Genomic DNA, 22055 nt, shown 5'->3' on the forward strand with positions numbered 1-22055 from the left:
TCTCCAAGTTGAGAAGTCTCCCTGGCTATACAATGGCAAAAGAAGCGACTACAGGGATGCCACGAAAAAAGAAAACTCATGGATGACAGTTAGCATAGCAATGGGTCTGTCAGGTGATATCTTCACTCAATGAATCTGTCCGAAGTAGCGAGTTGTACGTTGCACTGTCGACGATGGCGTTAAGTTAAGAGCATCAACAGTTAAGAACATCGTCAAGGAATGTCTGATTGTCTTCCAAAGCAGCTGGCACCATGGTGCTGGACGCCATATGCTACTCTGTGGCTCTATTTCACTTTTCTTCCGAAGGATGGCGCTCTAGGAGGCCGCTGCTCACACTGATCTCGATTGTAAAAGGCTGGATCGCGGATAGGGAGCGCGAGCGTGAAGAAACCGGCCGCCATCTTACGGTGCTCACAACAGTCGCCGCAGCGATCATGGCAACTTCTTGCAATTACGGTCGTACCAACCGTACTGGCAAGGTTACAGGGCCTAAATTTATACAGGTGAGTCACTCTTCATCAAAGAATAAATAGGCGTCCATTCTGTATATTTAGTTGACCATTATGAAGTGTTTTTTTGTCCAAAACGAGCACTGGATGCAGGTTGCTTGATCGGTCTTCCGACGTTCAATCGAGCACACTTGCATTTTACCCGGCGGCAAATACAGTTCGAGTGCATAATATGCTTGAAAGAACACGTTACACTACACAGGTAATGTTGTCATCAATATATGTGCGAGCACTCGAGCGCTTTTTTGCATGCATTGCTAGCATGGTACACGGTGTTCTCTGCGGAAGCAAGTGCCACATTCATTTCTTTGAATTACCTTCACGCACAAGTTCGGTATTACGTCATAATGAGACCACGATTGTCACCTTTTTTCATGTATTGGTATTGTTTTGTGCCTTGGTTTGATTTGTGACAAAGAATCCTACGTAACGATGGTGTGGCGCGACTTGAATAACGCCTTTGTCTGAGCTGTATCGTCAGCTTGTTACGATAGTAATAATTTGTAGCGTGTCGTGCTATTTGAAGCAGTTTTTAAGGCAAAAGTGGTCTCTCAATACAGGTTTCGTCATGAGGGCTACCCAGTGAATAATCTGTGTAGTGTGATACGGCTGGGTGTACAGGTAAGTATCACGTTCCTCATCCACTGGTTTCTACTTTACAGGAAGGAACAACCTCAGTGCACGCACTGTGGTTAGCCTCTCTCAGTTTTGCATATTTTCTTACATGTTCACATCAGAAACACACCTTACACTTTAGGCTCCTTCACCCAGCAATATAATAATTAGAGATTATAATTCTTTTTAGAAGAGTTCCCGATATTCTTTTTAGAATAGTTTTTCATCTTTTTAATTTTTAGAAGATACAGGGATTGTAAACCATGTTTTAAACTGATGTTTTAACATTTGTCCAATGCATTTATTAAACAACATATTCATTTTTAACTGGTTGCACCCAAACCAATGTTCTAATGTATTATTTCCTTTGTTGTCGATGCACCATAAAAATTGGAATAATCATCATCAATGCAGGTTACTTCACAGCTGCCTCGACATACTCAAGAAATGGGTGCAGAACCTGCGTAATGCCCACAAACTTTGATTACCACAGCACCTCCAGAAAGTATGTGTCACATGGGATTTTTAAATGTATTCACAGTATATAATACCTTGTATTAACTGTTGTAGATCTAAGCCGTCTCTACAGTACACTCTCAGAAATTAAAACCGTGAGAACCGTGATAATTGTTTCAGTTAATAGGCATGCACATATATGCTATAAGAAGAAAATTATTTATTGAGAATGCACTTCTCTGGCTACTGGTGTTGTTTACATCTACTGTTGATCACATTCATTTATCACGTATTATATTCTTATATATACTATTATATTAACACATATTTGATCACATTAAATTCAAAATTCATCATATATAAGAAAATACCAGGAGGGAAGTTGCTATTCATTGCTCATTCTAACCTAAAATTGAGTGCTACAAATTTAGAGAGAGTACCTGTCCATTGTCATTCCTAAAATATATATTGTCATTGTAGCAAGGTCATAAAACAATAAATGTAGTCTTTTGTGACCTCCCTGCACGTTCATTGTATCCTGAAACGCATAAGTGCAAGAAATAACTTTAATAAACTTGATGTTGTATAAACTTGATATAAAATGTTGAATAAACTTGAACTTGTATATTCTCTTTACTCACCATCAGTGACCTTCTTTACAAAAGCATATCGTGTTAGATTTTTTTTGTTTACGTTTCACAGACGGGGTACACGAGGGCCAATATGACAAAATCACAACTATTTCAAGCTCCAAATCGTCCTGCTGCAATTATCCTGTTGCAGACCATACGTGCTCCACATAACAAGCATGACAAAGTGAGCACTGGATAGCAGGCCCCCGTTCCTAAGCAGCTTTGCTCACGCTGCAGTTGTATTCAGCAAAAGCATGTGAGTACTCGAGAAGGACATTCAGTTTGGCACAACCGCGCCTGCAAATAATCAGAACAAATGAAGGAAGAAACAAACATACATAGAAGGGCTGTACTTCAAAAAAAGGTAAATCTTGCGTCTCAAGGAGGTGTTACCACTTTTAAGTAACTTAATTGATTAAGCTTACATCACTACCTGATTAACTGTCCTAACGAGCGTGTTCTAATTGCGTGAAGCAATTAGATCACGCTCACAACGTTTTTGGGCTGCTTCGGTGTGTCCATATGTGCGAGGCAAAGCACCGCAGTCGTTCACTAAAAGACACTTTCTGCGGCGGTGCTTGATATAAATCATACGAAACCGATACACGGCTAAAACAACGGCTGTGATTCTACAGAACGATCTCTTTCTACCATGCGAGTATATCCTTTCCCGGACCGTTCTTTATGGGACAATTTTTGTCCAGAACGCAGCACGGGATATTACATACATGGTGGTTGTTAACCTCACATCGTTTCTTGTTGAAATATTGGCTGGGAAACGTACTGTAGTACAATCCCCAGCGCTGCACTGCTGTGACGGTCTAGTTTCGGAATGCAAAACATAACGTAATTAAGAATCGAACGGCAGGACACCTGTGAAACACTGTTAGGATACATCGGTATACTGGCACCTTACAAAATTGTGTGATGACAAGCAACGATCAACGCCTGCAGCGCTATAAATACTCACAATCTCCGTTGCCTCCCATTGTTTTCTATGGGCGCACACTGCGCTTTAGGGCCTCCCAACATGGCGGCCCGAATGCACGCCTCTCCCCCGCGAGCCCCTCTCCCATGCGCCATCCAGCCTTTATAGATAGAGATCAGTGGCTGCTCATTGCAGGAACGGAGCGCCGAAACGTAGTAATGTGGACGATGGAGGAACGTATCCGGCAACGAGATGGGTACTACGTAAGCGCAACCCGTAGCCCGTAAGCGCGAACATGGCAGTGTGAACCATCCTTAACGTGTTCCTTTTTTATTAAATTTCGTGTTAGCGCCGCGAAGCAACTGTGGCCATGAGCGGCGTACAGAGGTGGACAGATGGAGAGAGTACAGCAGGAAGGAGTGGGGAATAGAGGGGGTTAGTATGCGTCCTGGGCCGACTTCAGGGGGAACTGTGCCAACATTCGTCTGGAAAGTCTTCGGAAAACCCAGGGAAAACAGGTGACAGGATTCGAACCCGTGTCACCTCCCAGTGGAACCTCACCTCGGCGTGGAAAGCGATCATACTAACCACTATGCCACGGGAGCTGGTGACAGTATAACGCGTGAAATTAACAACGGCATATGAACTGAGGAAAGCTTACACACACACTGGCTTAACGCAAACAACAATGCAACAAAATGTAATACGACGTTTCAATGCCTGTTCGGGCATCATCATCATCATCATCAGAATCAGAAAGAAGAACGGTGCGCCACAGAGGAGGTGCAGAGGTTGCCCCGCATGGAAGAGTGTGGTGTTGTATACAGGTTGGAACGTGAAGAATGCAGTGCCTGCTACGTGGGAGAAATTAACTGGACGAGGAAAGCTAAGCTCGTTACTAAGCCATAAGTGCGATAAGCCACCAACCATAAGCCATAAGCCACGAATGCTCTTATCGAGCATTCGTACTATCCAAATTAGAATACGCCTCTGCTGTTTGGGATCCACACCAGGAATATTTGATACATGCCCTGGAATCAGTTCAGAACAGGGCCGCACGCTTCATCACCTCCAATTATTCATCGGATCGTAGCGTCTCGGGACTAAAAGAAGACCTTTGCATGGACCATCTCACATTCAGACGAAAGGTCTTCCGTCTGTGTCTTTTCCATAAGCTATTCTATAACAGAAACGCTCGTGATCGTCTTCTCCCCCCTGCGGCATACATCTCTTCACGTCACGACCACGCTCACAAGATTAGAACCCCACAATGTCATACTAATTCTTTCATGTACTCCTTCATTCCTAAAACAATTCGGGACTGGAATCACCTGCCAGAGTCGATCGTTTTTATGCAAGACTCCGCCCACTTTAGGGCTGCCATCACCCAACACTACAAAACATAGCCTACATCTCATTATCGCTCCAGCGTCACTTTCCGCCACCTCTTTTCTTTCATTTTCTCACCTCGACCGTCTTTTCCTTTTGCATTCATCCAATGTCATTTCTAGTCAGCACTGCGAATCTATTTCATATTGGTTGTACATCTGTTGCAATATTTTTGCTATTTGCTTGTTTTTTTTTTTTTTACATGCTTGGTTTCCTTGTTTTTTTCCTTGCCCCTCCGTTTGTACTACCCCTTTGGGGCAGGGTTCGCCGAATCGACCCATTTTAAAAAGACCCACCCGGGTTTTTTTGGGTCCACCCGGGCTGAAAAACCCAATAAAGCCCACACGCGGGTGAAATACAGAAACGAAGGGAAAAAAAGAAAAGAAGGAAAAGGGACGACTGCTTCGGAGGTTACTTTACCGTAAATTCTACAGCGGCAAACAATTATTTCTTCCAGAAACATGAAAAATAGGTGGAGGACGGCTGTTGCGTGTCATATGCAGCAGTTCGAAAAAAAAAATCCCAGCACCCGAAAAACCCACCCGAAAAACCCACCCGAAAAACCCACTGGGGCGGGCTTTTAAAAAAAAAAAAAAACGGGTTTTTCCGAACCCTGCTTTGGGGGTCCTCAACGTATGTAAATAAATAAATAAGTAGAACTCAAACGGCGTACCCTTTTTTGTTTCATTCTGATGATGATGCACGAACAGGCATATCGAAACGTCATATTACAATTTGTGTCATTGTCGCGTTAAGCCAGTGTGTATGTAAGCTTTCCTCGTGATGTCCCCTGGTTTCTCGTCTATCTTCAACGGTATGAACTATAGGCATCAGCAACTGGTCGGCTTGCAACTTTTGCGCCCCTCTTCGGTACCTCCTCTCCCTCAAACTCACGCGACGAGGCCTCACCCATGCATCAACGAAGATCCGCGGTGAGCAAACACCGCCTCACAAAAAGTGTAGCCACGGAAACATTGCCCTCCGTGCGTTTCGAATGAGACGTGGCGGTCTTTGTACAGTTGCTCTCAGCTGCCGCTAGGGGAGCATTACGTGTTTACACCGACGTTCAGAACCACGAGGATGCTTATTTGTCTTATTTTGCGTTACGCACCGTTAGTGCCCGTAGCGGAACCCGCTGACAACCCTGCAGATACCTCCGCGTTCACATTAGTGCAGCCCGTTCAAGATTCACTAAGTTCAAAATTTCCGTCTCTGCTGTTGTGCCGCAGAGCTTCGGTTTCTTGGACGATTTTCCCCCCCTTGGTTTCGATTGCGTAAATGGGTCGTCGTGCCACTGGAAGTTGGTCCTGCAGCATGTCCTGCACGTCCTGCAGCAAAATTCGTGTTCGGGTGTGGTACTACCAGTGTGGCTAGGTCGAGAATTGTGGTAATAATACGGGCTTGAACTTACTCGGTTTCTGCCTTGCCCTCCCATATTAGCAAAGCTCCGGGACTCAGCATTATGACAGTGCCTTCATCCACATACTTCAGCGCTGTGAAATCTTGTCCCTGAAATTGTTGAGGAATTGTTGCAATTGTTGAGGCAGCGTTCACACGGGGCAACTTTTTTTTCAGTAACTATGAGCAATCTTAGAGTTGCTGACAGTCGGCAACCTCCAGCAGCTCGAGTTGCTGCGAACCGCTCCCCGACCGAAAACTTGACAAGTTGCTCGCGCACCGGCCAATCAGCGAGGGGAGCATTGCCACGTGACTCCCGAGGGCGTTGTGGATTTCGTGCGCAGATTCATTGGTTCAATTCCCTAAGATGCAGCTGAAAAATAAGTTTTCCTTTTTCTTACTAATGTCACGAAAACGTATCAGTTGCCATTACTGGAAGGTAATAATGATCTATTCGCGCAACAAAACTGACTGAAATTTCATAAACAGCAGCTAAAGAAACGATTCCACCAGTTCGATTCGAACCCACATTCTCCGGCCGCGATAAGGTTGCTTGTGGATGGAGCTACCGAGTTGCTACGTGTGAGCGCGGACTCGAAATTGCTCGAAAGACGTTGGTTTGAGTTGCTTCGAGTTGCTGGGAAAAGTTGCCCCGTGTGAACGCCGGCTGGGACTGATAACAGGTTGTATACATTTCCATCTAACTGGTCACTCTGAAAAGCTCCGGGAAACAGATATTTGTCCAAGGGCATGCATTAGGCTTAGAACGCATAGTGTCTATTCTGAAAACGAAACTTGAACGCGGAGCAGCGCCTACCACGTCCTTCTCGTTGTACCCCTTCTCAGTAACACTTGACAGTGACTTGACTGGATGTGTTAGGAAAACGGCGTACGCTCCTGCTCATCCCCCAAATCATGCGACGCACCTTAACACATCGAGCGCTGAATGACTGCATGGTGAACTTGAGTGAAACCTTTTACGGTGTATTTCCGACACAGAATTATCCCATTGTCATGCCTTGCGCCCTAAATGCACAGCTGCAGCACATAATTGCATACATGTCGGCAGCTGCTCTGCTGCTGTGCTTAACTTTGTCTTCTGTCACTAGAGAACGTATCTGCAACACGCATATATGGGAAACGGAGGTACCTATAGCAATTGCCCCGCAAGGACTAGAGGTGCAAAATTTCCGGAAATTTTAGATCGCTCGAAAAAAAAAAAAATGTTTTCTTTCGTTTTTTTTTTGCGAAAAATTGTAAAAAATGGAAACAAACGCGGTTACTGCTGAGTCGAAGCACTGCCGGCCAAGCCACAGCATACAATGAGCTAGAAACCTTAGTAGTGTTCACCCTCTAGGCATAAATGCAGAGCAGAGCATCCCATTAGATTGCTGTCTACTCAGCGGTAGGTAATTTTAACAACCCGTCTACTCCGACCAGAACTCCGACATTATGTGAACGCGATGGCGATCGCTTGGAGCAGCCAGACGGAGCTCTAAGTTGGTGGTTGTTGGCGGATTAGAGGCACCTAAGGCACTGTTGGCGGGTTGGAACGCATCGAAGCACAGAAATTTAAATTTTTCAATTATGTGGCCTGGAAATTTTGTCAGTTTTTTGCCGGAGACGAGAAAAATAAACGAAAAAAAACTTTTTTTTTCCAAATTTCCGGGTTTTTTTTCCGGGGCTTCGCATCTCTTCCCTTTGGGGAGGGAGGTCCCCATTCTGGAAAACTCTTGGTACCCTTTCCAATCACGTAACAAAGGGCTAGTTTCAAGGCCTTCGGGGTCTTCAACAGCTAGTTTCGTCAGCTGGCATAGAACATAATTTAAAAAAAAAAAATATTGTGATATTCTTCCACCCCAAACCCATGCGCGTCGGAGAGGAAAATGTTGCCGGCTTGCTATATATTTCTTGTTTAACAATGCTGCGATATATCGGAAATGTTTTGGAAAATAGAGGGCTCGATCGTGTTGCTTTCAACGAAGTCTCGTCTATTTGTGTTTTGATAAAGGTAACAAAAAAAAAAAGATTCAAGTGTGCGTCCTTTCTTATTTAGTTTTCCCCTGGTCTGGAGTTTCATTATGGATTCTCTTTCTTTTTAAATGCATTTCCACGCGTCATACTCACGTGATTGAACACATCACCACTTGCATCTCCCTTGTAGGTGACATGAATTTCCAGGAGGGTGGCGTTAAAGACAGTATGTTCAGTTGCCATTCCAAATTGGTGATAAGTGAGCTTGCTGATGTCCAGGGTGAGGTTGGCGCGTTTCGACCACATGTCTTGTCCGTTCCATTTCACCTTAAATGAAGAGGTCCTCGTTGCACGTAAGAACGTATGTAGTGGAGCGAAATCATACACTCTAAAACTCCTTTTTGGGTGTAATTTGACGATACCCTAACTGACTCCCTTTTTTGGTGTATGTCTACACCCCCAGGCAAGACAACACCCTTCAGTAACGGTGTTATGCCGGGGGCAACGGAAACACAGCGGTTAAAATAACAGGCGTAACATTTATTTGGATTACCTATAATACACTGCATGCACTGCAATAAGAACCACATGGTCACCGGACAATACAAAACGTAAGAGTGTCCACCAACATAGCGACGAAGATGAAGGTATCAGGTATTACAGTGAGGCCAAGACAAGTCCTGCCTGTGCCTTGAAAAAAAAAATCTTTAAGGTGTAATAAGGGAGTAAAGCAACTGATACACCCCAAATTCACCCCAATTACACCTAAAAAGGAGTTTTCTTAGTTAGAGTGTAGAAGGCCCGTCGTGCTCTACCATCGAAACTGATTGTCGGAAGTGTATTGACCCTTGAGAGAGAGGGAATACTTCATTTGACGAAGGAGAAACAAAGCCTCAATCCCTATGAAAATGGCACCAGAAGAGCCAGCAGTATTTTGAAATAAACAAATAGAATAAAAATGAAATTCGCCTGTCTGTTGACATATTTTGGACGTTGTTTGGACATTGTTTCTTAGGCATTTTGAGGCTTTGCATGTATATTTGTCTTTTCTATGTTGTTCCAGCCTCAGAACATCAGTTCTCTCATTATTTGGTTTTTATTTTGAATTTCATTTCCCGTGCCCAATTTCCTAGAGACACAGGCTGAAGACGGAACTTGCCCTTTCTTTTTCCTGAATGTCTAAAGAGGTCACGCAGAAGGAAATGTATATTGACTGCTTTTGGCGTTGACCGCCCTTTATTTTCACAAGAAAACAGTCTATAGCTGGTTCAAAGAACGACAAAAAAAAAAAAAAAAGAAGAAAGAAAGGAAAAAGCGTTCAAAGAAAAGAAAAAAAATCTAGAGGTGGAAGTGTAACTGCAGGGTGTCTAGGGAGTATTTGGACTTTCTGTATAGCGTGCCACATCTTGCGGCATTGTCCTTTAAAAAAAAAGAAAAAAGCTCAAATCACTCAATGACAATCGCGGATGATTTTTGGCCATACCAAATAGGTAGGGCCTATTCGGCGTATGTTTTTCACAGTTTACTGACATGCACAAAATTGGCGTTTTTCGGTATGTTTCCTGCGTTGAACATCGTTTACCGGACAGCTATCGGCGATGAAAACCACAATGTACTTTCGGCGCTGTGCGTCTAACCATGCCGTTTTACCGTTAACGAAAAAATAAAACGGACATTTTTCCCAACCATAATATTTCCGTATGGTTTTCTGACCTGCATCAACAACTTGCCAGGCATGTGCAGCAATATACCTCTGCCATCTTTCCTGCAATCTTCCTCTGTGTTCGGTGTTTTTCGATTAAAGCCGAACGAGGAAAAATTTAACCGGCGTATGTTTTTCGGTGGTTTCCGATTAAAACGGAAAACGCGGATCTGTACAAATAAGGCAGCTGCGCTAACGCATCGCCGTGATGTCACGCTGTGAAGTGAGTCCATACCGTAACTTGCTAGCGCTTTCATGAGCACGCAGCAAGCACTAGAGTTTCCCTCCTCAGTATAAAACTGAAACCGCAATAACCATATATTACTAGTCTTGCGTGCTTCCGCGATATTTGAGTGTCCCGCTCGCCTCTGAGTCAATATGAAGGGCGAGGTGCCCCAGATTAATTAGACTACACTTGCGCCCAACACTGCAGTGAGGAATTGCTTGGAGCATTAACTCACGGCAAAGATAACGCCTGTGTCTGCTAACTGCTATGCGTCTTTGAGACACCCAGTATGTCAATCGAAAGATAAACCTGTGCAGCGAGACAGCCATCTGCATTCAACGTGAACCTGCATGGCATATTACCCACCGCGCAAGACTGACTTTCAATGGACATACTCAATGTCTCAAACCGAAACCAGGTAAACACATGCGTCATGTTGGTCGTGAATGATTCATGCATGACTCCAAGCAATTCCTCACTCCACTGGTTGATGAACGTGTAATGGAATTAAGCTGGCGCACCTCACCCTTCGCTCTGACTCAGAGGCAAGCAGGACACTCGAATTTCAGGGAGATCGTAATGAAAACTAATATATGGTATGTGATTTCACGCGGTACGTGTGCTTGTGACGGCCGTGTGCTGCTTCTCAGATAAAAAAGAAACAAAGAAATCTCCACACAGTTTCGCGCAACGGGTACTCAACAGAATTCCAAGAGGTAAGCAGTGTCCCTTTTTCGACACCTGTCAACACTCTAAGAAAGAAAAAAAGGTGCAATTTGCTGGCTTTTGGGGTAGAAGTGTTTTGTTACAGATTCTCAGCCCTTTCGGGGTAGAAAAAGAGGGGGAGAAGCAAGTCTATCCTTTCATTTCTACCACATGGGTAGAACTGTTCTACCCTTGAGCGTCTAGACAATTCCACCCCGTTAGTGGCAAAATTCTGCGCCTACACGTTCAAGTGTTGTTCCTCTGGGGGTCTATCTTTTCTCTCCGCGTGGGAGACAAGTCTAGCTCAACCCAGTAAACCTCAAAGTGGACCTCTTTGAGATGTCCACCCGACATCCCAAAGTGACTACTTGGATGTCCCATCGATCATTGCAGAGAGCCAGTAGACGTAGCATGTACGTCCTGGCGACTATGTCCCACTTTTTTTCACATTCCACGAACGTCCCAGAGACGAAAAAATCTTCGGGATATTATGATATTCGCAGGATGTTTTCAAATCTGCACATATTACTGCCGCCATCTTTAAGGTCACGTGTGCCTTGACGTTCGACTAGGACCTGTCCAGGATGCATTGCGTTCTCCCAGCACGCTTTCGCCTACGGAGCAATGCATTGGATGCCACCCCTGTGCAATCGCCTATGGGAGAGCCGGGTCATGGGATACTAGTTCACACCAGTGGCCAGCGCAAGCGCCACATTGTCGGGGAGAGGCAATGACACTGTCACCCTTGCCACCTCTTTCGTGCTACGCTACACAGGCTGTTGCTAAGCACGTGCTAATCCCTCTCTTACTGCTTCCCCGTTGTCAACGCAAGTGACGCAACGGCAAGTGACGTCATAACGTATAGTGCGAGCTAGCGCCAAATCCCATAGGCAAGCGGCGATTGCCAGAACTACTACCCCGGTGCTGGGAGCTTTGCGGATGTCCTGGTCTCTAGTATAGTAGTAGGTCGTGCGTTGTTCCAGATCAAGGGTTCCGCTTTGCCACTGTGTGTCACCAGAGAAGCCCGGATGCAGTATTTAAACACGACACGAGTCCTCAGAATTATTCAGGTTTCGAAATGCGCATTCGGAATTGAAAACGACCTAGCGAGACATCCTGACGTTCTCAACACAGATACTGAAGGCTAAGATGGCGTTTACACATACAGGGTGTGTGCGGAAAAACGTGACTCGCATTTAGGCACATAGCCTGTTGTCTACCAAGATAACAAACTTCCGTTGGCGCACGATGGTGCATTTATGCGTGCGAAATCTGCAGAAAACTCGTGGAAGCCATACTGAGCTTAAAAAAATAGACAGAGCAACGAAAACTTCGGCCTCCGTGCATCAGAATAGGGCAACACGGCGCACGCAGGAGAATTGTATTCAAGTACCGCTAGGGGAGCTATCTGTGCATAAATCGAAACTATGTCCCACGTGGATGCTCATCGGTAGTACCCCTAGGGGTTCCTGCACATAACTCTCCTGAGAGCGCCATGCACTATCATGCACTGTCATGACCACCCCATTCTAATGCACGGAAGCATGTTTTCGAGCTCTGTTCATTTTTTTACGCTGAGTATGGCTTCCAGGATCTTATTTTTGTAGCTTTCGCACGCATAAATACGCCATCGTACGCCACCGGAAGTTCCTCGGGTAGGTGGACAACCAGTTACATGTAAAAATGAGGGTCACGTTTTTCTGCACACACCCTGTAGAGCAGGGTGACGGTGTGAAGTTTTGCAAAACTCGTTCTGAACCTTTTGCAGCGTGGGATAGTATACAAGGTAATAATAATAATAGTAATAATAATATTCATTTCGGCGATATTGTGGAGGAGACAGGTACAAGGACAGGGACAGGTATACCTGGTACGCTGTTCCTTTGTTGATGGAGGTTAGAGAAAAAGGCTTACCATAATCCCATTGGACTGATCGACATCCAGCTGGATTACAGAAACTCCGTACTTGAAGTCTTTCTCCTTGATCAATCCGCTGTCCTTGTAGACGTACTCAGAGTTGTTCGATGGGTCGTTTTGATAAAAACCCAAGTTGCGGCCGTACCCTGGGCCGTCGACTGTGTAGTCTACGTAATGTTTTTCCTCCTTTCCACCTTCATAAAAAATGCGGTACTCTTTCCTGAAAATAAAACGTACATGTAAACATGGCATGGTACAAGTAGGTTTCTAGTAACATTGCCGTGATACGGACCAGAGTTGGGGAATTCAAATTCCGGAATTGGAATGATTCCGGAGTGATGCCCCATTTTTTAGCGCACCGGAGCGGAATGGGAATGGAGTTAAGTCACCAGCTGGTTGGGAGTGGAATTGCAATGGAATTAGACCTGTTTGGGGGCGGGAATGGAATGGCCAACGAGTGGTGTTAAATTGCTGGCCTCCAGCACGCTGGGTTTTGAGCGGAGACTACTCAAGCTATATGCGTCTGGCAACCATTCAACCGTAGGTCGTCTATAGTTTCGGATTACAACGCTGTACGTGCGGGCAATCTTGCTCGTGAACGCTCGCTGCGGTGCTGGTTCTTGTTCTCGGAAGTTCATGTTGGAAACAGAAGAACGTAAAATTTATCGAAATAAAGCAGTATACGATTTTTTTTTTTCAGCGTTGGCTGTTGGTCAGATATCTAGTATCCCGTTACATGTTTCTTTTTTTTTTTCCTTCACTTTTCTTTTTTTCTCTTTTTTTTTTTTCGTTTTCAAAGAGCAACACTTTAGCCCAGGAATGGGAATGACCTTTTCTATAGGGTGGAATGAGAATGTCCCTCGAGTCTTCATTCCGAGGAATTACAAGGAATGGAATTGTGAATGGATCGGCCCATTCCGCAACACTGATACGGACACGGTAACAGCAGACCAAGAAAAACGCGAAGAAAAACTAGAGGACTTCAGACTGCTAGTGGAACTTCCTATCTACCTGTTTTCTATGGTGTCACTCAACTGTGGATACGCGCAGCAAATATTTGCGTCGGTACCACGCTGTACATTCAACATATTGTCAACCTTTACCGCCAGTGGAGAAGTCGTGGCTACTTCAGTGGGCGCCCAAGTATTTCACGCTGTATTTTATTTTTACGTTCTATCGTGCCATTCCCGGTAGTGTAAGACCTGTATCACGTGGTATTTATGTCCCCCATGCTGCCATTAAATATATCGCTTATTTATTTTGTACCCTCACGGTCATACATTTTCTAACCACCTTTGTAAACGACACATCGACAGAGAATAGAGAAATGGCGGGAGGAAGAAGTAGGTGAGTAAGCGCCGGTTGGGAGACTTCAAGAGAAGCTGTGCGGATATTCACGTCGAAAGTCTACCTAAAATTCCAAGCAAAAAAAAAGAAAACGATCCAGCGAGTACAGGTTTGGACAAAAAAATTTTTTTTTTCTTCGGTGAGACACCCTAGTGCCCGGCGGAAGCGGGTGAGTCCTCCGCGCGGGAGGGGTGGTCAGGGTGTCGCCTGGGGGCTTGCGTGTGTCAGGGAAGTCAGAGCCGCATATTAAAAGGGAGTCTGGCCATTGGGAGGAGTCACAAAAAGGGGGCTCGACCTGTCAATCACAGTTTCGCTCCTCTGATTGGTTTGCTTTTTACCAAGGGGGTCGCCATGACACCTTACCGCCACCCGAAATGGCGACGTAAACAATCGCAGTGAAGCGGAGATTTCGTGACCAAAAATTTTCACAGACTACTCTGATTTTACGCTGCAAACGTACATCATCATATACGTTTCTCGGAAATCAGTTTCAACTTATGCTCATCCACCGATATCTAACTGAAAATGATACGTTTTGTCGGCCGGTGTTAGGCCTAGTGAACAGGGTCATATCGAAGTCATAACAAAAACGGCACTGTGCTGTACAATCTTATATTTAGTTGCTGGACTTCATGTATATAAACATTCTTGCCTTCTATATTCCAGCTATTTATGTAGATTTATTTAAAAATCATGCCGACAACAGAATGTGTCCCAGCAGGTGGTTCTGCCGGCAGCGGTACAACCATGCGTATAACGATGGAAGCAGATGACAATTCCCGGCGTGTCTTACGCTCTCTAGATGGCGTTCATCCATTTTCCACCAAAACCCCACTAGTTTTGCAGATTTGCAAGAGGTATCCATTCCAATCCCATCCAATCCACTTGCCACCCAAAATGGCGCTGCCCATGTTGGATACAGGGAGAAATAGTGAGGATAGGTTGATTGATAGCGCCCCATATTTCAAGACCTCATTGGTCGGAAAACTGAAAAAAGTGGGTGGAGCTTCAGGTATAGGCATGACCCATTAATGGCCAGACTCCCTTTTAATATACGGCTCTGAGGGAAGTGGACGCTAGCGCTCTGTTCAAGTTCAAGTACCACGCGTATATTCTCAAGTGCTACTGTAGGTACGTTTCTCAGTGCTTGTTCTCGAAGTACATTTCAGTTTGTGTACGTTGCACTGTACTCTAGGTACTCTTCTTGGAATATCATTGAAATACCGAGTTAGCAATGCAAACGCAGGACTTGGAAAGCGTCCGAATAATTTCTAAAAAGGGGTGTCTAGTTCCAACGGGCTTGCCTCTCGTTTGTGTGAAAAGGAAATATCCTTTGTTCAAATATCAGCGCGAGACGATGTCTGCTACTGAGGGGATAAGCCGAGAAGTAATAGGTTGCACAAGGGGCACTGATTCTCCCGTACACGTGAAAATGCATTGTTTGTTTAATATTAAAGAGTCTGCTGTAAACTGTCCGTGTTTTTGAACTAGCACTTTGCTCAAACATTCTATCGATAACAATCGAAATATAACTATCTAACGTTTTATCGGCTGTTGAAACGTCCCCTCGATTCGGTACAGGTTACTTAAGCACTTGATGAGTGCTTGAAAGCACTTTGCCAGTCACTTTCTCATTGGCTTTCAGTACACTTGTAATATTGCACTTTGTACGGTGTAGTGGAAATACAGGGTGTCCCAGAAAACGTGTGATTGAATTATAATAAAAAAAAAACTACACCACCTAGAGTCATGCGGTCAACGATATTTGTTCGTACTGGGTTTTTCCCACCTCATGATGTGCATGTCACGTAACCTAAGTTTAATTATGTAAATTTTTCCGAGCTTAAGTCTGAAATTTGCCAACTAAAGGTCACTTTATTACCCCACCAATGTGAAGATCGTGTCTCATTTACTCAAATTAATGATAATTGACAGAGATATTCAGGAGCTATCCCATCGAGAAAAAAAAATTGCCGAACATCATGCTCTACGGAGGTCGCACAAGATAGCGCACGATGAATTTTTTAGAGCAATCTTTGTCGGTCGACGAAAGGAGGTTGGAAACCGAGCCCACCGCAGCTTCGCAGAAAGGGATAACACCAGCATGGCTTATCGCGTCCGACTTTCGCTGGGATAATACTTGCCCTCTGCCAATTTTAGGAACCGCTTTTTTTTTCCACTATCACTTGAAAACCTCCTTTCGTCGGACTGTGAGCGATTGCGCTCAAAATGTCCCCGCGCGTTATGGTCCGGTACTCGCAAAAGCATGATGGTCGGCGATTTTTTTCGATGAGATTGCTCATGAATATCAATGTCAATTGTCATGAATTTGAGTGAATTCCGCTCGCTCTTCACATTGGTGAGGTAAAAAAGTGACCTTCACTTGGCGAATTTCCAAGTTGAGTTTGCAAATATTTACATAATTAAACTTATAATACATGACAATCACATGACGAGGTGGCAAAATCCTAATAAAAACAAATGCCGTTAACCGCATGATTCTAGGTGGCGTAGTTTTTTTTTATTATTATAATTCATAGACACGTTCTCTGGGACACCCTCTATTACAGGTGATAGGTACTTGGTACTTTACTTTAAAAAAAGACTTCGAAAGGCGAAAAAAAAAAAGGTTTATATCATACCGAACACGAACGACCCCCTCGATACCGAAAACGCCGTTCGCATTCACTTTGTGCGAATAATTAACTCGCAAATGGTGACAATACCAAACCTAAACTAAAATGCAAGGCGTACAACAGTTCGGCAGGAGATACTGCGACGTCACCCAGCATTGTCGTCTGCTATGGAGCTTGCATTCTTCCATCCCAGATGACGCCCGCAGTGTTGCTTTCAGCGCCCTCTTTCTTCACTTAGGCGAAACGCTCACTTCCTAATAATTCGTTCGAATAAACTCTGCGCACTTTGCGAATGCGGTATTTCGTATGTACGTTCCTCACACCGCAAGAGTTACTGCTATGTCACAATCTTTACGGTGTTTTTGTTCCGGGGTCGTACTTTAACCGTGTATTCACACGAGCGACATTCCCCCAGAAGCGGAAGATGCGAAAACCGCCATAGCTCTCTGCTGTCACGTGAGCGTGAGCGTTCAATGTCGTGTCTTCGCCACGACCTACTAGACTATAACGACCATGTCACAATCAGAAACCCCTATGAGGAGCCCGTCCGCACGATCCGCCAGGGGCACCACTCATCGGCACGCCACGATTGGACGATGGAACTTTGAATCCTGAACGCGCAGAAGCATATGTACGACTACCGTAGCAGACGACAGCGATAGCTCCTATGAAAACGCGTACAATGATGATAATCAACCGCAGAATAAAACATCTGTGGAACGTCCACTGCTTGTACAGAAATACAAAGGTAAGCTGAAGTACAAAGTATCGTAGAAATTGAGGAAGCAATAACTGGGACGATGAGTAGCGCCACCGCTAGCTTCCAAAAATGCGGCGATGGAAGGGGTGCCCAGGACATGGTCGTCATAATCTAGTAGGTCGTGGTCTTCACGTATACACTGCTAACCGCGGGGAATATCCTGTTACACAGCCACAAGATATTCCGTAGCAGACGACAGGAAAACACGCTGACGGTGTCGTCTGCTAAGTGTCGTCTGCTAAGGGTCGGATTCTCGCTCCGCCCTGAGGGTGAAGTGCACGCGCAAATGCCCTTGCGTCCATTCACGAAGCATGGACAGAAGGGCCCCTTCGCGTGCGCTAGCACTCAGGGTGAATCGAGAATCCGGGCATAAGTGTCGTCTGCTAAGTGTCGTCTGCTAAATGTCGTCTGCTAAATGTCGTCTGCTAAGTGACGTTTGCTAAATGCGCAGTTCGCCACCCCGATATCCCTCGCCGTGTGAATGCTCAACATAACACGGGTCGGAACTTCGGCTCTGTGAGCAGTGTTTTCGCTTTCTCTTCTTCTAGGATACTCCGCGAGGATGTCCCTCGTGTGAATACACGGTAAGTACAATCTTGATGTACTTTGCTCATCACAGACTGAAACTGTCCGTATAGTTCTGCACGAAGGGCATTAAAACATGCGTCATTTGGCACTTAGCACCCGTGTCGCCCGCACAAGCATCTTCATGTCCGTGTGCTTTCGCCTACTTTCACTTACATCTTTTTGTCGTCCGGGAAATTTATTACGTGCATCCATTTCACTGACTTTGACAGACCCTTCGGGAAGATCACTTGACCCCTGTCCCCTTCCTGTTCGTGAGTGAACCCATTCTGGGGGAAAAAATGGGGCACGCTTAAGATATTATACTCTATGACTGTAGTGGAAACACAACAAGTCCACGGAATGAAGCACTCTTTGAAATAAAACTTTAATACACACAACCTTTCGTGCGGGACCTGCACTTTATCAGGTGATGATGCAAATAAACGGGGTGTATCCCGTTTGAAACCATCAAAAATAATCTTTCAAAAATAAACGCGTAAATACCCACTGTTAAAAATATATCTCCCAGAATATACCCTTAAAAATCAACGCACAATAATAATCGCCGAAATATCCCCGTTTAAATAAAAACGCTAAGGAATGCACGGTTAATAATATATCGTTAAAAATAAATAGTTTCAGAATCCCCCAAAATCCACCCTACAGTTGCTAGAATCACGTGGTATGGCCCAAATCAACTGCTAGGAAGGGGCTTAAACTAACCTCACAGGACCAAACTATTCTAAACTATCCAAAACTAACCGAAACCAAACTAAACTAACCTAACATAACCTGATCTAACCCGGCGCAAATTGCAATAAATCTGTCTCCGCGCTGGATGGTGAGGGGCTTTTGAAACAGTTTATTTTTAATGCCGGATTAGTAAACAGTGATCTATAAGCGGGTATAGTAAGCGGTTTATTTTAGGACCTATATTTTTAACCGTGTATTTTTTAAGCGGTTTATTCTTTAATATTTTATTCTTAAGCGGTTTATTCTTAATGGTGGATTTCGGGACCCCCCCCCCCCCAGCAGTAAGGGTACAGTAGAACCGGGCTATTAGAGTCTCACCAATGTCTAGTTACCCGCCTCTTTATGTTAATTATCTATCCCCCCACGTGCGACGGCACACTTGATGTGACGCCAAACCCAGAATTTATTACCCACCCTCTGTGTCCCCAATAACACAGTAACCTTGGCATGGATACGTTCCTGCCACCCGAGTGTGACAGCATAGGAGAGGGTTCAGAGAAAAAAACACGATTTTTTTCTGAATCCCTTCTGCGCTGCAAACGCACAACTTCGCCAAAGGACGCTCTCAGTGCTGTACCAACACACATTTACGGGTACAACTCTCTTCAACCTTAATAAGAACACTGCAAAAAATACGGTCTCGTTCTCGAGCGCGAGTAGAGCAACCCCCGGGGCCGCTAGGACAATTTAGTTTAAAGGGTCACTGACCAGAAGCTGGAGAGACTTTTCTGCAGTGGCTACCGATAGAATACACAAAAGCAACTTCACATACGAAAATGCACGCCTCAACACCTCGTAGTTTTCGTAAACTCGAATTTTCAACATCGCGGTTCACGCCGACGCTGGCACACCTAGTGTCAAACCAAGAAAACGTACGCATACACAGAAAACTCATCTGGCCATCCCACTGGGATGACGTCAATCGCCCATGCAATCAGCGCGCAGAATGCCGTCACGTGATCGAGCACTACAACAACAACTTTCAGGAAGAACCAACATTTTTACGTCGATATACTGTTATCACAATGTCTGGAAATAAAAAGTATGTATATACTTCGAAATCTGCGACCCGTTTTATAACTGCGATAATCCAATTAGCGACTTCCGTGGAAAGAGGAACTAACGATGAAGATGAAAGTCACTGAAAAGGTTAGCCAGCTGTAGGGATCGAACCCACATCTTCTGGATTGCCGGTCCAGGGCTCTACCAATTGAGCTAAGCTAACACGCCTCTCCAGCGACTTTCGGGGTGCGTCATCCGAAGGGACGACAAACCAGCCACTCACTCTCACTCACCCTCCTTTCACTCTTACATTTTTGCTCACTCATACACACATTCATACGACGGAAATCGACGCAAGCGGCACCTGTTGAACAAGAGATAAACTGATGCTCTGAGGCTGGAACAACATAGAAGGGACAGATACAAACAAAGCCTCAAATTGCCTAAGAAGAAGGCAATTTATAAGAACTTAGGCAATTTGAGGCTTTGTTTGTATCTGTCCCTTCTATGCTGTTCCAGCCTCAGAGCATCAGTTTATATATTGATCAAGAGGAACTAGCTACGAAGCTACAAGCTACGACCAGTCCAGGGTCCACAGCGTCCACAGCAGTCCAGGGTCCACAGCGTCTCCTGCCACCCCATCAATCTATATATGCATGTAAACACATATCAACGGGCATACCGGGTAGAGAATGTGGATGCCGGGCTCGCTGCGTGCGGTCGCAATGAGACCCATCTGCTTGAAGGTGTAGTCTTTGGGTGAGAGGATTGGGTAGGACATGGCGTTTCTGTTCTTGTAGACCCCTCACGAGAAGAGTACTGGAGCGAAAATGAATGCGCAGAGAGGATACGAGCTTCTTATAACGACCGACACATATGGTCTATATCATCACTGCCCACACGGCTGACGTTTGTTCGCCGTTCGACAGCTTTAAGACCCGACGCCTTTTCCGTTGGCAGGGTCATATATGCTGCTGGTTTGCAGCTGCGGCAACACAAAGTATCGGCTTCGAGAACTTTCTCGCACCCTCTGTTCACGCAGCCTTCACTAACTTCCCTGTCTGTTTCCTCCTCCTCCTCCTCCTCCTTACGATCGGCAGAAGTTTTCCCGCAGGTTTTTCGGGTTCCATTTTATATTTTTATGATTATTAGAATTATTATATTATACAATATTATATTTTTTATTTTATATTCCGTATATATTTTTATAAGGTTAACGTTTTGGTTCTCCGCATGGTTTGTTGGACCTGTCTTGTCATGCGAAACGCCGTTATCACAGGTCATAATACGTACAACAGACACCGATCTGATTATATATGGACCTGGTTTTCCTCATGAAAACACTTTGGAGTCTCCTGCAGAGTTGCGTGGCTTAGATATTAGTTACATTTTTTTTTTCTCTCCGATGTGTAATCCGATAGAAGTAGTTTCTTGAGAGTGTCGTTGAGATGACTGTACCGTCTCTTTCCCCCATGTAATGTACTCAAGAACCTTAGAGGACTTAGTAAATGAGAATGAAACCTGGCAGGGCAAACGTATCTCATTCAGATTTGCACGCTTGCTCTCAGAACAAGTATTTCAAAATTAGTAGCATGAAATCGAAAGCGCTAGAGGGCGCAGAGCAGGTAGCTTAAAACTGGACGGCATACCACGATAGTTTTACTGACATGCGACTTGAGATGCGACTTGTACACGAACAGCGCAATGTACTTCAACGATGGGACGAACAGAAGACACGGACGGTCACGTGCAAGCATTGGCGCGAGATTAAACACTAAAATATGTACGTGCCCTGTCTGGAAAACGGTGTATATATGGGGTTTGTGCAGATAAGCCTAAGTGGCATTTACACACTTATCTTGCTGCCTACTTACCCTACGAACTTCCGGTGGCGCATTTATGCGTACGGAATCTACAGACACATTGTGGAAGTCATACTGGGCGTATAAAATGAGCTGAGCGACGAAGACATCGGTTCCCGTGCATTAGACTAGCGTAACACGGCGGCCTCTGCAGAGTTGTGCTTATATGTACCACTAGGGGAGCTATCGGTTCAGAAACTAAAAACGATGTCCCACATGGATGTTCATCGGTGGTGCCCCTAGCGGTACCTCCATACAACTCGCCTGAGACGGCCGTGTGGTCCCTATATTATACCACACGGTAGCCTATGTTTTCGTCGCCCTGTTTATCTTTTTCCGCTGAGTATGATTAACATGATCTTTCTATAGCTTTCACACGGATAAATGCGCCATCATGCGCCACTGGAAGTGCGTCACTTAAGTAGACACAAGCTAACTGCCCCAAGGCCACTAAGGTTTATACGCGCACATCCTGTATATCATTCTCTTACCGCGCGGCAAAAATATATCGGCATCACATATTAGGGCATAAATGAGCATAGGTGGGGAGTAACGCGTTACAAGGTAGTGCGTTACAAGGTAGTGCGTTACCGGTAACGCGTTATATTCGAGTAGTGAAATATGGTAACGCATTACATTTGGGAGAAAAGTAATGAGTAACGTAACGTCATTACATT

General features: G+C 44.9%; 1 protein-coding gene across 1 annotated transcript in view; it reads right to left on the reverse strand.

Moving 5' to 3' along the window:
• LOC135379081 (uncharacterized) overlaps positions 1-20367 on the reverse strand; it is a 30199-nt gene extending 9832 nt beyond the window's left edge. The window contains exons 1-5 of the mRNA XM_064612329.1: positions 20199-20367; positions 17936-18048; positions 12449-12671; positions 8055-8228; positions 5941-6038 (exon numbers count right to left, since the gene is read on the reverse strand). Of these exons, the coding sequence (XP_064468399.1) occupies positions 5941-6038; positions 8055-8228; positions 12449-12671; positions 17936-18048; positions 20199-20297 (707 nt within the window). The 5' untranslated portion in view covers positions 20298-20367. The remainder of the gene's footprint in view (positions 1-5940; positions 6039-8054; positions 8229-12448; positions 12672-17935; positions 18049-20198) is intronic.
• Between the last annotated feature and the right edge of the window lie 1688 nt (positions 20368-22055).

The sequence above is a fragment of the Ornithodoros turicata genome, chromosome 1 (genome assembly GCF_037126465.1).
Source record: "Ornithodoros turicata isolate Travis chromosome 1, ASM3712646v1, whole genome shotgun sequence".
NCBI lineage: Eukaryota > Metazoa > Arthropoda > Arachnida > Ixodida > Argasidae > Ornithodoros > Ornithodoros turicata.